Raw genomic sequence first — 14,361 nt, 5'->3', positions numbered from 1 at the left:
AGTCACAGTACAATACAAAATATATGTAGCTATATAGTACAACCGGGCACACACATGCCTTACGACCGTTCAGCTAATCCGGATGCTTTGTTTGTACAAATGATACATTTAAGAACTACAAAAGAAGTCTGAAGCACCTTAAGGAGCTTTAGAAGTATGTTAGCAGCTTGATCCAGTACCAAAATATATTGCAGTATTGCAGTGTTTCTTACTGTACATACACATTCAATAAAGTTCACTGAAGCTTATAAAGAAGTTCGACATGGATTGCTTAAGGTCTGTGCCGCTCACTGAAGAGCACCTCCTGTCTCCTCATCGCCACATAAACAGGACAATTTCTGCTTTTCCTACTTGTTTTTTTTTTTTTTTTTTTTTTTTGCCTGGGACAGTAGATTAGCTTAAGAAACATGATTTGATACTTACACTCCAAATTTGGATCATTGTACATTCTCTGATGTGTAGAGCTTTTTGAACGTTCAACTACGACTTCTGCCCAGTCCAAATGAGTTTTACTGACCCTAGCTCACTGAGCAAAGAAAAAAAAAAAAGATGTGTCACACAATAGCTTTCAGACTGAAACCAAATTTTGTTGCACTAAGGTCAAGGGATGATTAAAGAGGGTAAAACAATACCCTAGGAGTTATTGAACAAGTAAGATTCTTATCTTTCCAACCAATCAAACAACAAGATGATATTAAGTATATGACTGTCCATTTAAGCTTAATTGTTGCCTGTGCTTTCACCTAAACCAGCAGTTGAATAGTCAAACAAGACCTGGAAAAACGAGGCCTATAGAAATCTGTGTTTGAAGGTACATCATTTGTTTCAAAAGCCCCATCAATGAGATACACAGAACATTTGTGCAAGTAAAGCAAAAAATGACACTCTGATAGGAAAAAAAAACAAAACCACTGTCAAAACTGTACCTGTAAAAATAAAACATTTTATATTGTATGCACTGTACATGTTATTGTTCTCTAAAAGAGCTAAATATATCATCTATACATTTGTAATAAAGGTTTTACACTAAAAGGAAAGGCATTGGAGAAGAGAAGGCATTCGATTTACAAAAAAGTGCTATGATTACTATGAGAGAGGGGCTTGCTTACATCTCCCGCAAGAACACAAACCTTCACAAGATACAAATACATATAGCAAACATCCATAACTGCTTTGAAACATTACACATTCAAGTCTACACTTCACGCATACAGACAAAATCCATTTGTGTCTCGTCAGATCCTGTCGTTCAGGAAGGACAAAGGGGGACTTAACACTTCTGGTTCATCGTTATTTTTGAACGCCGCAGCGCAAAAAACAAGATGAGGATGTGAGGTAAATGGTAACACTCTTGGGTTATGTATGCATCAGACATTTCATGTAACTACCACACTCCATCTGTTAACTGCCGTGGTGGAAGGGAAAGTGTGACGACACCTGTGCAGCGTATTGTGCTTTCCAGCGTCTCTCTAAAGTTTAAAAAGAGCTAGTGTCCAACATACATATGCAGTATTTGTTTTATAGTATAATATCATCATCATCTAACATCACCTTTAGGCTTTTTATCATTGAGTGCTGTTATAAATTGTTTTTGTTCTTTATCACTGCCATTTTAACACTGTAGACTTAAAGCTGCAGGATGTAATTTTAGCAAGCACTAGTATAAAAGTGGAAATCAACCCAGTTTGCTTCGCCCCCGTCCAGCCCTTCCTTTCCCTGTTCCGCTATTCTCTGCACATCTATTACAATAAGTAAGAAGCTGGAAAATTTACTGATCAAGCACAAATCATTTGAATTATCTGATTGGTTAGAAATGTGAGCCTCATTAAAAAACGTTTACATTTGCATTTCTTCATTTGGAAGATGCTTTTATCCAAACTGACTCACAAGTGAGGTACAACTATGCACCATCAGGCTGTTCACAATGCCAAACCTCATGGGACGTTTCAACAGTTCAACAGCTCTCCACATTAAGGTTTTGGGAAATATTTGTTCCCAAAAAATACCGTAGCTTTAAATTTTACCTGAAGAAAACAGTTTCCAAGGGAGTTATGCTGCTTTCCCATCGCTGTTTTTACTATGTCTGTGAGCCGGTACGTCACTACAACAGATGTGTGTTTCCCCACACTTTCGTTTAAATCAGGATCCACTCAGTCCAACATTAAGTCAACACAATTCTCACTCTGACCAGACGTTTGATGTTAGCTTTCAGTACAGAATTTCACATTTCAGCACAATCCCAGCCCTACATTGCTGGGTAGTGAGGGCAAGTGCAATATTAAATATATAAGTGCATCACTTCCACATTCAGATCTAAATTTCAATGAACAACTTATTTAGGATTGGTAGAGACAGTTGATATTACCATGTCAAAGCAACTTCTCAGTGCTAACGCATGTTCACCCTGTCTTGTGCATTTTTTGACATGTTAACATAATTTAGACGTTTCGGTGATGTTAGAAGATGCTGCACTACTTTTTTGTTAATTTTTGAGCTCTAGGTGTTTTTGATGTGCATCTGTTCCAACGTATTTTCCACATTAATTTTAAATTACAACAAACAGCTGACATGTTTAAGTGGCAATAATAAATAAGGCACAAAATAGGATTCCAATGTGATTATGTCCACACTGATGGATGAGCAGTGATGCTACTATGATTAGCTTCATGTTGAAAAAAAGAACTTGCATCTGTGTCTGTGTGGACTGATCTAGGCACTGAGGACTCTGCATCTGAGGTGAAAAGGAGCTACTGCTCACCGCTCTGCATGACAGAACTCCAACTACTGATTCATTAACAGTAAATGCCAAGTTGGGTGGAGTTTCGCTACATACAGCTTCAACTTAACATAGAATTTCTTAGTTAATCATAAAAAAAGCCCCAGACAATGCTGAAAAGCACCCTGCCCAATGGTTTAGTTGAAGGTGGAAGGTCTGATGGACTGCAGAACATAGCTAAACACATTCTTCCTTCGAGTGGTACTGTATCTATCCATGCAGATAGTTTTGGTTTAATTTGCTAAATCTTTCCAGATTGAAAATAAGATTATTTTCATAGTAGCATTGTTCCAGTTACAGTAGCATTGTTACTACCGCACCACAAAAAGTTCCCGGGTTTGAATCACGATCTAGCTGGGCCTTTCTGTGTACTGCATATCCCACTCGTGATTCGAGTGGGGACCTGTCCAGATTGTATCCTGCCTCTCGCCAATGACACCTGGGTTTGGCTCAAACTCCCCTACGACCCTTAACAGGATAAATGTAAAATGTAACGGCTGGATGAATGGATGGTAGACGCCAATCTGAGTAGTTCTTCCACCACTATTACGTATAATCTCTGTGCAAGGCAACTCAGGTATTGATAAGGTTGAAAAAGTGTAATAGTCACAATTAAATTTAAGGCACATTTGTTGGCAGATCTGTTACAGAAATACATTCCTGTATTCTGAATTAGTGACAGACATGTGCTCGTCCACCAACTCTACCCCCACACCCATATTCTGTGCTTCCTAATGGGGGAACGCTACTCCCAGTGGCAGTGCATGAGGAATAGTGCAGTGGACTGAACACAATTCCTCTTCCAATTCCCAAAGACACTGGGATGAATTCTTCAGTGTTTTGAGGCCTGTTAACGTCCATTGTACTGGAGTACAAGTCTCAGAGGCAAATCTCAAAAACTCTGCATGTGTAGATACTGTACCTCTATAGAGTGAAATGGGCTTTGACGTTTTTCTTTTCCTAAAGAGGTTAAAAAAAAAACATCTTCCAACATGTTCAACTGCACTTGAAGTGAAGTCTTTTAAAGTTAGTCAAGGCTTCCATGACATATGATCTAAATGATGCATTCTCACAATTCTACATATTTACACCTGGGAGATGCCCAAACACAGATGAATGCATTTCTAGAGGGCTTTTCCATGTTTTTAGCTTAGCTAGCTCGTAATCACAGATTAAAGATGTAAGGGGCAAAATGCATAGAGCTATGTTTTCTGCTGGAATCTCAACTTTAATCTAAACATAACGGGGGGTTATGCCAGAGAAAGGCGGACCATATACTTGTGAACATTTATTTTTAACCACTAACCAACTGAGCTGTTTGTGAGCTTAAAGGTATTTTGGAGTTTACGTTGGATTTGTATTACTAGTGGACGTGGTGCACGAGGCCTGAATATTAAGCTTTAACAGATCAGTCACACCTCCCGGGAAACTGCACAAGCTAACAATGATTTATGTTTGAGAAGAACATTCAGAGCCACACTTTAAAAATGGAATGACTACCAAGGTGAAACACTCGGAAAAACAATCCTATAAACAATCTGAATTATTTGTTTCACATTCCATTCTTGGCTAAAATGCCAAAATAGCAGCACATTTTGGCAGTTTCACATTACATTACTTCATGTATGATTGTGGAGTTCCACACTGGATGATACAAACTGAATTGATATATTATAAATGAAGGTCTTTGCTTTAATGATGGTGCACGGCTGGAATATTAGGTTAACACAGCAGATGTTTAGTTATATTCTCCATTAATCTGGAAAATGTTTGTTTCATTTGAAAAAATTAAAAGAAGTAATGCTTTACATACATATATATATATTGTGATATACTGGGGAGATTGTTTTTTATTATTTATTATTATAGTTATTATAGTTATTCATAAGTACAAGTCATTTTTTTAAAGGGTAACTTCGCAGATGTTTTCTATGGTTCTACTTTGGGAAATGTGTATATAAATGGTAATAAACGTTCCTCTGCCTTCCCTATATTAAAATATCTCTCTGTTCTAACAGGAAAGTGATTTCAAGCCATTTATATACATGTACTAGGTACAGGGGGTGGGACACAGTTCCACCTTATTAATTAAAAAATAGGGACTCTGGCATTTGTAAAATGCAAAGCATTACATGCAGCCTCTGATGATTTGTGTTTTTAACCTTTTATGTAGCATAAAACTCAATGGTTATTGGTAGATAACCATAACACATGTAAAATAAATTTTCAATATTTAAAAACCTTAGATTCATTCAGACATTCACAAACATGGCTATCTATCGTTTGAAAAATAGGACACAGAATAAACAGCACAGCAGCCATGTTCAAAGGCATTAGCAACGACAGACTGAGCCTGTAGTCCTCACTCCTACTGGTGGTTGACGTGGATCCTGACTGGGTCATAAACAGCGAATGCCTATGTGTGTTTGTGTATCATGGTCAACAGTGTAATTTGTCTGTTTTCTGTGTGTAGACTGGTACCTGTTGACACAGATACATGGCTGACCTGAACTTCAACTATGGATGCTGTGTTTGTGGTAGAGTAGGTGTTTAGTGAGGGCAACTGGAGAATGACAGCCCTTAGTGTCTCCATGTTGAAATAATCTGATGAGATTAGCGAGACAGATATTTTCCCATCTACCTGAACACTCTGCAGTAATGCAGCCAGCTCTGTCTGTGGTTTGGTTGCCTTTGGTTTGGGGTTGGGGAGATAACTAAGAACACCCCACCCCCGCTGTTTATGGGGGGCATAAGATAAAATGTGACTAGACAACCCACCAACTGCCAAAATTGAAATGGAAAACTCTAATACTGTTGTCCAGTAGTTCCAGTAACTTGTCTATGATAATGTGACTGAACGTCTGCTTAATGGATTGAACTTAAAGACCAGGCTGCAGTTTTTGAATATTTTATGTTATTTACCACGAATGACATATACTGTCATTAACTTTTTGCAAAAAACTTTACTTTAACATGTTTAAACTGATGATGTTTTTTCTTGGGTAACTCATAGTTTTCTATAACTTCACTTCATATTGTAAATAAACTCAAAGAGACTTGAAACCCTGTTGTGTAATAGATGGATGTCTGCTGATGAGGTGATATCATGCTACTATGTGGTGATGCAGCTCATGGGCTCACGGTGTACATTACATCTATTCCAAAAATACAAGCAGACATGATCACTATGATGGATTCAAGCAAATTGATTTCCATTTAAATTATATACTTTATAGTATATGATGTATTAAAAGGATGTAAATAGACAAAGCATAGCAAAACTGCAGACTGGTCCTTTAAAGTTCCAGAAAAAGACATACTAAATAACATAAAATTGTCTGTGATGTCAGATGACATCAAAGGTCAAAGTGCTATACAAAAAACAATAAACATTGCAAAATCTGCCTACAGTCTATTGTAGAGAAAAGAAAACGCCATTGCAATCAAATTACTAGCATTCGTCTATGTGAACTCCCAAAGTACAAGTTCATATTTAAATAGACTTGTACTGTACAGTTTTTGCTTTATTATTGTGTACGTGGCATGTTTCTGCACTGATCTTAGTGATGCAGTGCACTAAAGCATCTGTTGTGAAGTGTGAACCTGCGCAGCTCGTAGCTGATTAAAGATATATATGAATACTGTAGCCTGCAGGTTATTTCTCCTGGTAATCCGAACAGATAGTGATACTGTTATAAAACGGGCAAATAAGAAAAAATGAACTACTTGAATATTGTGTTTGCATACTTACACACAGCATAAGAGAATATTTTTTCTACTATTATGGAAACACAACATCAGGGAATCCTGGTAATGGAGATTTGCCAAATCGTGAAAAGGAGACAGAAGCCATTAGAAAGCAGATCAAGCCAAACCTTGTGTGGAGGTGTGTGTGTGTGTGTGTGTGTGTGTGTGTGTGTGTGTGTTAGTGTCTGCTCATGTTGTCATATAAAAAGAACAGAAGTGCTAATATCAAACGTGTGTTACTGGCATCTTGTTTTGGCGTTTGTCTGCTGATGGAGTTGTATTGCTCTAAGTGCATGTCAGTATGTGTGTGTTAGGGTGCATGTGTGCACGATGCAGTACATACTGGATCACTGAAAAGCTTGGTGAAAGCGAGGCAGTGTGGTGGGTGTGCTCAGGTTGGATATGAAGGACGAGGGAAGCCCTTGAAGTGGACTCTCTGCAGCCTCTGGGCCTTCAGAGGGCTGCGGCGGCAGCTGGACTAGAGGTGCGGGCTCTTCATTGGGTGTATAGGCAACACCCTGCCCTCCGCTGCCTCCTGCCTGGTTGTATGGAGGCCCATTGAGTGGAAGGAAGTTGAAAAGCTGTGAGAAGTCAATCAGAGACGAGGATGAGGCCAGAGAGTCGCCTGCAGTGGCTGAGGCCACCGAGGTGGACATTTTAGACAGAGACTCCTCCTCGCTCACTCCCTCCAGCACGCTCACTTGAGGCTCCAACTCAAGTTTGGAGGAGGAGAGTTGGGTTTCTTGGGCTGCAGAGGAGGAGGAGGGCATGCTGCTCTGCAGCTCCATCAGGTAGGTCTCCAGTTCTCCCTTTAGATTCTGCTCCCGCTCCTGTGCGGAGACAGTGTATGAGGTAAAGTTGGAGCCCAGTGGGTACTTTAAAGAAAAAGGGTGTGTGGGGGTGGTGAAGGGTTCTGAGTCCAGGCCAGGGCCTGTATATAAGTTGAGCTGGTGCGGCCTCGGCGTCAGCATACCCGGGAGCTCACCCTTGATGCCCCCAGACGCCAAGTCATAGACAACGGGCTCCAGCGAATCAGCTGGCTCAGTTTTTACCCTCAGCAGCTCCCGGGCATGGCTCTTCTTCATGTGACGCGTCAGGTGGTCCTTCCTACCGAAGCGCTGGGCACAGTACTGGCAAAGGAAGTCCTTACGTCCGGTATGTACCACCATGTGACGTCGCACGTCTTTACGGGTGTAAAACCGCCGCTCGCAATGCTCACAGCGGTGCTTTTTCTCTTTGGTCCCACCAGAGGACTTGCCAGCATGTGTTTTGAGGTGATCTAGAAGAACCCCAGTGCTGGGGAACGGCTGCAGGCACACTTGGCAGGTGAGGTCTCCACTGTTGGCAGCGTGGAGGGCGAGGTGGCGTTTGAAGCCCAGCTTGGTGTTGTAGCTCTTGCCACACTCCTGACAGGTGAACGCCTCCTTGTAGGGGTCGTGAGTGTGTAGGTGATTCTTTAAGTGATCCTTGCGGTGGAACATTTTCTCACAGTATGAACATTTGTGGTTTTTTTCTGGCGAGTGAGTTGCCATATGCCTTGGAACACAGACACATTCTATGAGCACTCAGTTTCAATCAATCAATGTTATAAGTAGGCATGCTTCACATTACACAAAACAACACCTGAAAACCTGCATTCATCAACACATCATTCTGACTACAGAGCATTATGTTACCAAAAGTATAAAGAAAAAAGCAACATGCTGCAGCCTGCTATGTACTGCTGCTTGTCTGTACCGTAGCAGCTTGTATTTGGAGACGAAAGCCTTGGTGCAGTCTGGGTGGGAGCAGCGGTAGGGTCTTTCTCCTGTGTGAGAGTACGAGTGCACCTTCAACTTCTCCAGACTGTTGAAGGCTTTCTGACACTCCTGGCAGGGGAAGTTCTTCTTCGGCTTGCCCTCTGCTCTCCGGTGCCGCCCTGTGGGTGGTGTGAGCTTGGCCTTCTCCAAGATGTGGTCACGGTGGCCCTGGGTTCCTGTGGCCATGGCACCCTAAAGCAGACCAGCTACATGGACAAGGCGCAGTACACAACTAGTACTGATACAATTATTCTATCCAGTTTTATGTGCTCAACACCGCCCGGACTCAGGGGCCTGAGAGAGAGAGACAGAGAAAGGGAGAGAGAGAAGATCATCTGAATGGTTTAGTTTCAGGTTGCTGACAGACGTATTGGCAGTACAGAACAAATCAATAAAACTACTAATTCGAGATACAGTATGCATCAGAAAACAAATTTAATTAAGTTTAAATCTGTGTTATTACATATGTCTTTATAAAATACATCTGGCATTTTCAAAGTGCAGACTTATTTGGATGGAGGGTGTTTTTCTTCTCTTGTGACAAAAAAATTATGAATGTGCCATACACATAAACTTGTAAAGGTAGTTGAGTTGTAGTTAAAGACATGGGAGGCTTCATCAATCTGTTAAAGTGACGCCATTCCATTATTCAGACACAGGTAGCTTGCTTCGTTCACACAATCCCATCGTGGCTGGTATGGGTAGAGCTACTGTACGAATGGAACAAACCATACTGTTGAGATTGGACAGTACACTGGTAGTTCAGACTTGTGTTCAGACAGTGATATGTTACTAGAGATGACTGAGATGATTTCAGTTAATGGAAGTCCATGATCATCTCTGAACTAAGACTCAATTTCAGAAGACATGAAGAGAAAACTACTCCATGTGTGATGAGGTTTTTCTGGCTTTTTCTAATAAAATACATGTGTTATTTCCAATTATTATCAAAACGTTAGCCTATGTTATTCTGAGTTCTGACGAAGTAATGCAAAGAATAATCATTTATCAGTTTAGCTGCCCATTTAACTGATCAGGATATTTCTTACCAATAAAATGAATTCATTGCGCTATCTTGTTTGTCACTTTATTGTAAACTCTTGGCTCAGGCTGTTGTTGAGATGGTTGTCCACTAATATCAGCGTCAGTGGTTTGATCCCTGAGTCCTGTCCACATGCTGATCCATCGTCCTTGGACTACAGTTGCCTCTGTTGTGTGTGTTTGTCCTTTAGAGTTGGATAAAAGCATCTACTAAATTAAACTTTAAGGATCACAAAGGATAATGAAGAAGTGCTCTGATTGGTCAGCAGTCTGGTATTTGTCATGTTTTGATCTGATCCTCTGAAGTTAATCTGTGGCAGACCAGGTTACCCATGCAGCATGGGTTACCATGGTGACATACATACATGATTAAAGGTGAGCCAGCTTTTTGAACCCCTGTGGTTTCTGAGACGCTGAATCTTCTTATTGTTATAATTACTGTCATTGATTTTTTTAAATTGTCGGTGCATTGTATAATTTTCTTCTTATACATTTTGCTTTATAGATTGTTATAGTATCTAAGTGCTGTGTGTGTGTGTATATATGACATCCTCGGGTTATGTTAATCTATAAAAACTATTCCTGTCCCCTGTGATATAGTTTTTTAAATTTCTGGATTTAAAGGGCTGTTTCGTTTTTTGTTTTTTTTTTCTAAATTCCATAGCAGTTTTCATGGCTGCCCGATCTCAGGGTGGTTCCTAAGCATGGTCACTACAAAGGCACACTGTGCCTTATGGTGTTTTTTTTTTTACTTGAAGTATAAAAAATATTGAGGTAGACTTTATTATCATATCAGATGTTAGCTCTAAGTTCAAAAGATGAATTTCAGTGATGAAGGATGCAAAAAAAGGTTTTCCAGTGGCTGGTGAAAAGCAGCAGGAAGAGTTCAGTGTCCGCTAACAGCAACAAATTTTATTACGACCTTAACAGCGGAGAGGCTGCTATCTGATATACGAAGGCCAGGAAAGAATTGTGGAAACACCACCTCACTCTCATATGACTGATGTTTACTACTAAATGACTTTTACCAGATATGCATTTGAGTAAAAGTAGGTGCAACATGGATTAGTTTTACCGACACTATCCTGTGTCCCACATGTTGTTAGGTTTAAGCTACAGAACACTATCATTACGACGTGGGAAAACATTACATCTTCAGTGTTAAAAAGAGACCAGCACTGAGTAGTCGAAACATAACTTTTCATGAAGCTTTGCTGCCATGAGTGGATAATACAGAGAAGCAAATACAGTAACATATGTTGGTAATGACCTTTTACCAGACAATATGTGACTGGTGTCAGTTTTACATGATTTAATCAAGCTACAGTGTTTTAACAGCAGGACACAGGAAACATACAAGTCTTGCTGCCTCCAGGTGATGGAAGGGAAACCTCTAATAAAGTCTGAAGACAGGTCTAAATGGTAAATGGCTGCATTTATTCAGTGCGTTGATGTTAAGCATAATTCAGACCCATGTCCTCAGACTGATGGAAGCAAGCTAACATGCACAGTTCTGACAAAAACAAATAAAATAGATCTAAATAGCAAAGCAAGTGAAGTGATTATCCAATGGGTGGCTCCTACTTATTTACTTAGTTGAATTGAGGTGGTGACTTTTTTATTTTTTATTTTTTATTTTTGGACAGGCAGTGTAATTAGATTGAACTTATTTAAATGTCTTTGTCCATATATGGAATTTCAGATAACAGTCAACAGGATTTCTGGACTAAAGCTATTAGAGTAGATTCTTCAACCTGTAGTGGAAAGGTGACTCTGCACAGATAGGTGTGCTGTTGTTGGGACATTCAGGAAGCATGTCACATCATTTTCACACATGAATTGACCATCACAAAGTCCAGACCTTAACCCCATTGAGAATCTTTAGGATGTGCTGGAGAAGACTTTGAGCAGTGTTCCAACTCTCCCACCATCAATACAAGATTTTAGTGTAAAATTAATGCCACTCTGGACAGGAATAAATCTTGTGACATTGCAGAAGCTTATCGAAACGATACCGCAGTGACTGTGTGCTGTAAACAAAGCTAAAGGCGGTTCATCGAAATATTAGAGTGTGTGACCCTTTTTTTTTTGGCCGGACAGTGTATTTTATTATGTACTTTAAACAAAGAAGTCTATAGAGTTAAAACTCCTAGTTTCAAGAAGCATTTGATCTAATAAAACCCAAATCATTGGAGCTGTGCAACAGCAACATGCAGAAATCTTCAGGTTATTGAAAATTCACACATTCACTCAAATATACACAAAAAACATTCCTTCATGTATACTAGCATATTATTTTTACCAGCAGCAGATACATCATTCTTGTGCTTCAGTTTGATTGTGTTTGATTGGTATTTATGTGTAAGGTCTGTAACTTTAAAAGATGGAAGTTATTAAAAAAGAATCAGTCAACAGCAAATCGGTTTGCTGCTAAAAATGAGGTAGCTTTATTGCATCTGCAGTGATTCAGAGATGTTCAGCAGAAATTGACTAAATTACTGCACTAAACTGTTTTTAAAATAGCCAAATGATTTTCAATAATTAATATCAGTCACTTGTTGACATTTTAAAGATCTTAACTTTTTAACATCAGTAAAAACATGTACTATTGTATTCTTCTGCATATAAATCTAACTTGTTTCACTGACATTAGAAACATTTAATTTGAAAGCAACTTTTTATTATAGCACATTAATATACATTTTATGATTAATAGGTTGCCCTGGTTTTGTAATAATAATAATAATAATAATAATAATTTTGCTGTCTTTATTGCTTAGATAGTAAATGTATTGATTTCAATACAGACAGAAGCAAGTGCAACTGTCAGCTGTTTTACAAATTCTAATAATTTTGTTGAGAATAAAAGATTTACTTCAGCTGACGTTTCAACAGTGCACTCATGTTCATTTTGTTAATTTCAAGACACAAACTTACTTGATATCTTTTGAAACTTGATACCTTTTATAAAACAAAGGTTCACAAAAGTAGGTTTTTACTGCATATGAAAACAGAAATTTGTCTGCCACCGGCTGCAATGACTGATCTTAAGACAAGCAATAAAACTGCTTCAGACTACAAAATTAACCCAGACAGAAAGAGGAGGAGTGCAGGCTTAATAAATGAATTATACTGCCAACAAGTGATTTTAATCTATCATGATCAGACATTTACATTCCCAAACCAACAACAAAACAAGCTGCTTTTCCATTTGGGAAATAAAAAAAAACAACAACTCAAAAACATGCTAATTAGGAGCAAAGTTTCTATGAATTTCCATTTCTCTGAGAAGTGATCAGACCCACACATGCAGGACTTGCAAATATCATCTTTTTTTTTTTTTTTTTTTTTTTTTTACATGTCCTCAACAGTCCCTCCTGTGTATTTTCAAAAAGATACAATAAAACTTTTCATTTTAGCCTCAGCAGCATTAAAAGTGACTGATTTCAGTAATTAGACTGTGCTGTAAGACTACAGTTAAGAGGACGCCAAAGCAGATCTGGAACAGTTAATGTAATGACACATGTGTGCTTTAAGGTATAGGACAGGTGTAAACAGAGCCTTGAGCCAACACTGACACACACACACACACACACACACACACACACACACACACACACACACACACACACACACACACACACACACACACACACGCTTCCTCTCAGGAACTGATTCAATAGCAGCTTTCTAACCACCGACAACAACACACTGGCTACGACTCAACAGCAGGTCTGCGATGGAAGAAGAGGCTTGTGATGTCCAAAAGCTGGACTTGAACTCCCAGTGCACCGACATGACAGACACACAGAAGCTGGTAATAAGCAGCAGCAGCAGCAGCAGCTATAGGACCAGATCGAGAAAAGACGTGCACAGTGCAACCTGCCACACCACATCAAACTGAACACAAACAGGCTTTTTTTTTTTTTTTGGTCTCACAAGAAGCTGTCTACGACAAGCTGGGACGCAGGCTGCACAAGCAAATCTTAAGCGTTGTCTAATTAGTTTGCCTTAAGTTCTCCCTCCATTTTGCTTCTTTATTGACAGGCAATTTCTTACGGTGTTTTTTTTTTTGTTTTTTTTTGTTTTGTTTGTTTGTTTGTTTATTCGCCTCACAGCGGCTCATAGCCGAACTGTCATCCGTGTGTCACGGTGATCAGTACCTCCAGTGGGCGAAAATGCGATGTAGTATAACGCGTAAAAGTGAAACAACATGTTCCAGTGTCACTGCAGCCGCTCCATGGCTGCATTTGGCGTTCTGCTTTTGGAGAGGAGATGCTTAAGGACGTGTTGACGCCGCTTATGACTGAGTGTGTAGCCTGTATCAGACACAAATAAATAGGAAAAGTGACATTACTGCTGAATCCATGTGCGCCTGTGCCTGTCGGTTTCCACACTGCAGTTGTTATTATATTCAACGGAATAAACGAAGTGTGGAGGCTATGTTCAACTTTACTCAACTTTCCTTCATTCTACAGCTCCCTGCGGTCTTTAATGTTCGTGGACACGCACTGTGACACTAATATCACCAGTGACATAATTTATTTAAATTTTTTTAAATACTAGTACCGTCCCTTGGTTTTCTCCGTGGTCGCAAAGTGGGTACTGATTAACACAAACTTTTTCCCCAGCTCACCCCCTCTCTCATAATTTAAATAACCCCGATATTTTAATTCAAGAACTGAGTAACCGTTTACTTAATTTACACGAAACTTACCCCGGACGCTTTAACATCCTTTCTGTTGAGTTTTTCTTGACTTTCAACTATTCTCCGAATTTTTAATAATTTTTTTCTCATATTTTTTGCTAGACGCGGCGGGCCTGAAAATTGTTTGCTTTCCCCTCTTTCGAGCAGCCATTGTGTATGCGCTGCGATGCAACCGCACTAGGTTTAGCCACGCCCATCCAAAGTCCCACCCCCTGGCGCTTTTTGATTTGTGCAGGGCGCTGTCACTTCCACTTGAAGCTGTCACCTACAGTCCTCTTCAATAAAACTCA

The 14,361-nt window shown here is 39.6% G+C and overlaps 1 protein-coding gene across 1 annotated transcript; it reads right to left on the bottom strand.

Moving 5' to 3' along the window:
- Window positions 1-350: 350 nt before the first annotated feature.
- plag1 (pleiomorphic adenoma gene 1) lies at window positions 351-14,209 on the bottom strand. The gene is made up of 3 exons (XM_026362806.1): window positions 14,081-14,209; window positions 8,261-8,616; window positions 351-8,059 (listed from the first exon to the last, which is right to left on the bottom strand). Exons 2-3 carry the CDS (start codon window positions 8,506-8,508, stop codon window positions 6,871-6,873), a joined length of 1,437 nt encoding a protein of 478 aa, XP_026218591.1. The 5' UTR covers window positions 8,509-8,616; window positions 14,081-14,209; the 3' UTR covers window positions 351-6,870.
- Window positions 14,210-14,361: the final 152 nt, after the last annotated feature.

This window comes from Anabas testudineus, chromosome 2, assembly GCF_900324465.2.
Source record: "Anabas testudineus chromosome 2, fAnaTes1.2, whole genome shotgun sequence".
NCBI classification, from domain to species: Eukaryota; Metazoa; Chordata; class Actinopteri; order Anabantiformes; family Anabantidae; genus Anabas; species Anabas testudineus.
Note: the sequence above shows the minus strand (reverse complement) of the source record. Positions and strands in the feature narration are given on the sequence as shown.

What these genes read in the sequence shown, in the direction of transcription:
- plag1 (XM_026362806.1), bottom strand. Translation starts at nt 8,508, where the DNA reads ATGGCCACAGGAACCCAGGGCCACCGTGACCACATCTTGGAGAAGGCC. An exon ending in TCCAAATACAAGCTGCTACG is followed by an intron (nt 8,060 to 8,260) that starts GTACAGACAAGC and finishes CTGTGTTCCAAG; the next exon opens with GCATATGGCAACTCACTCGC.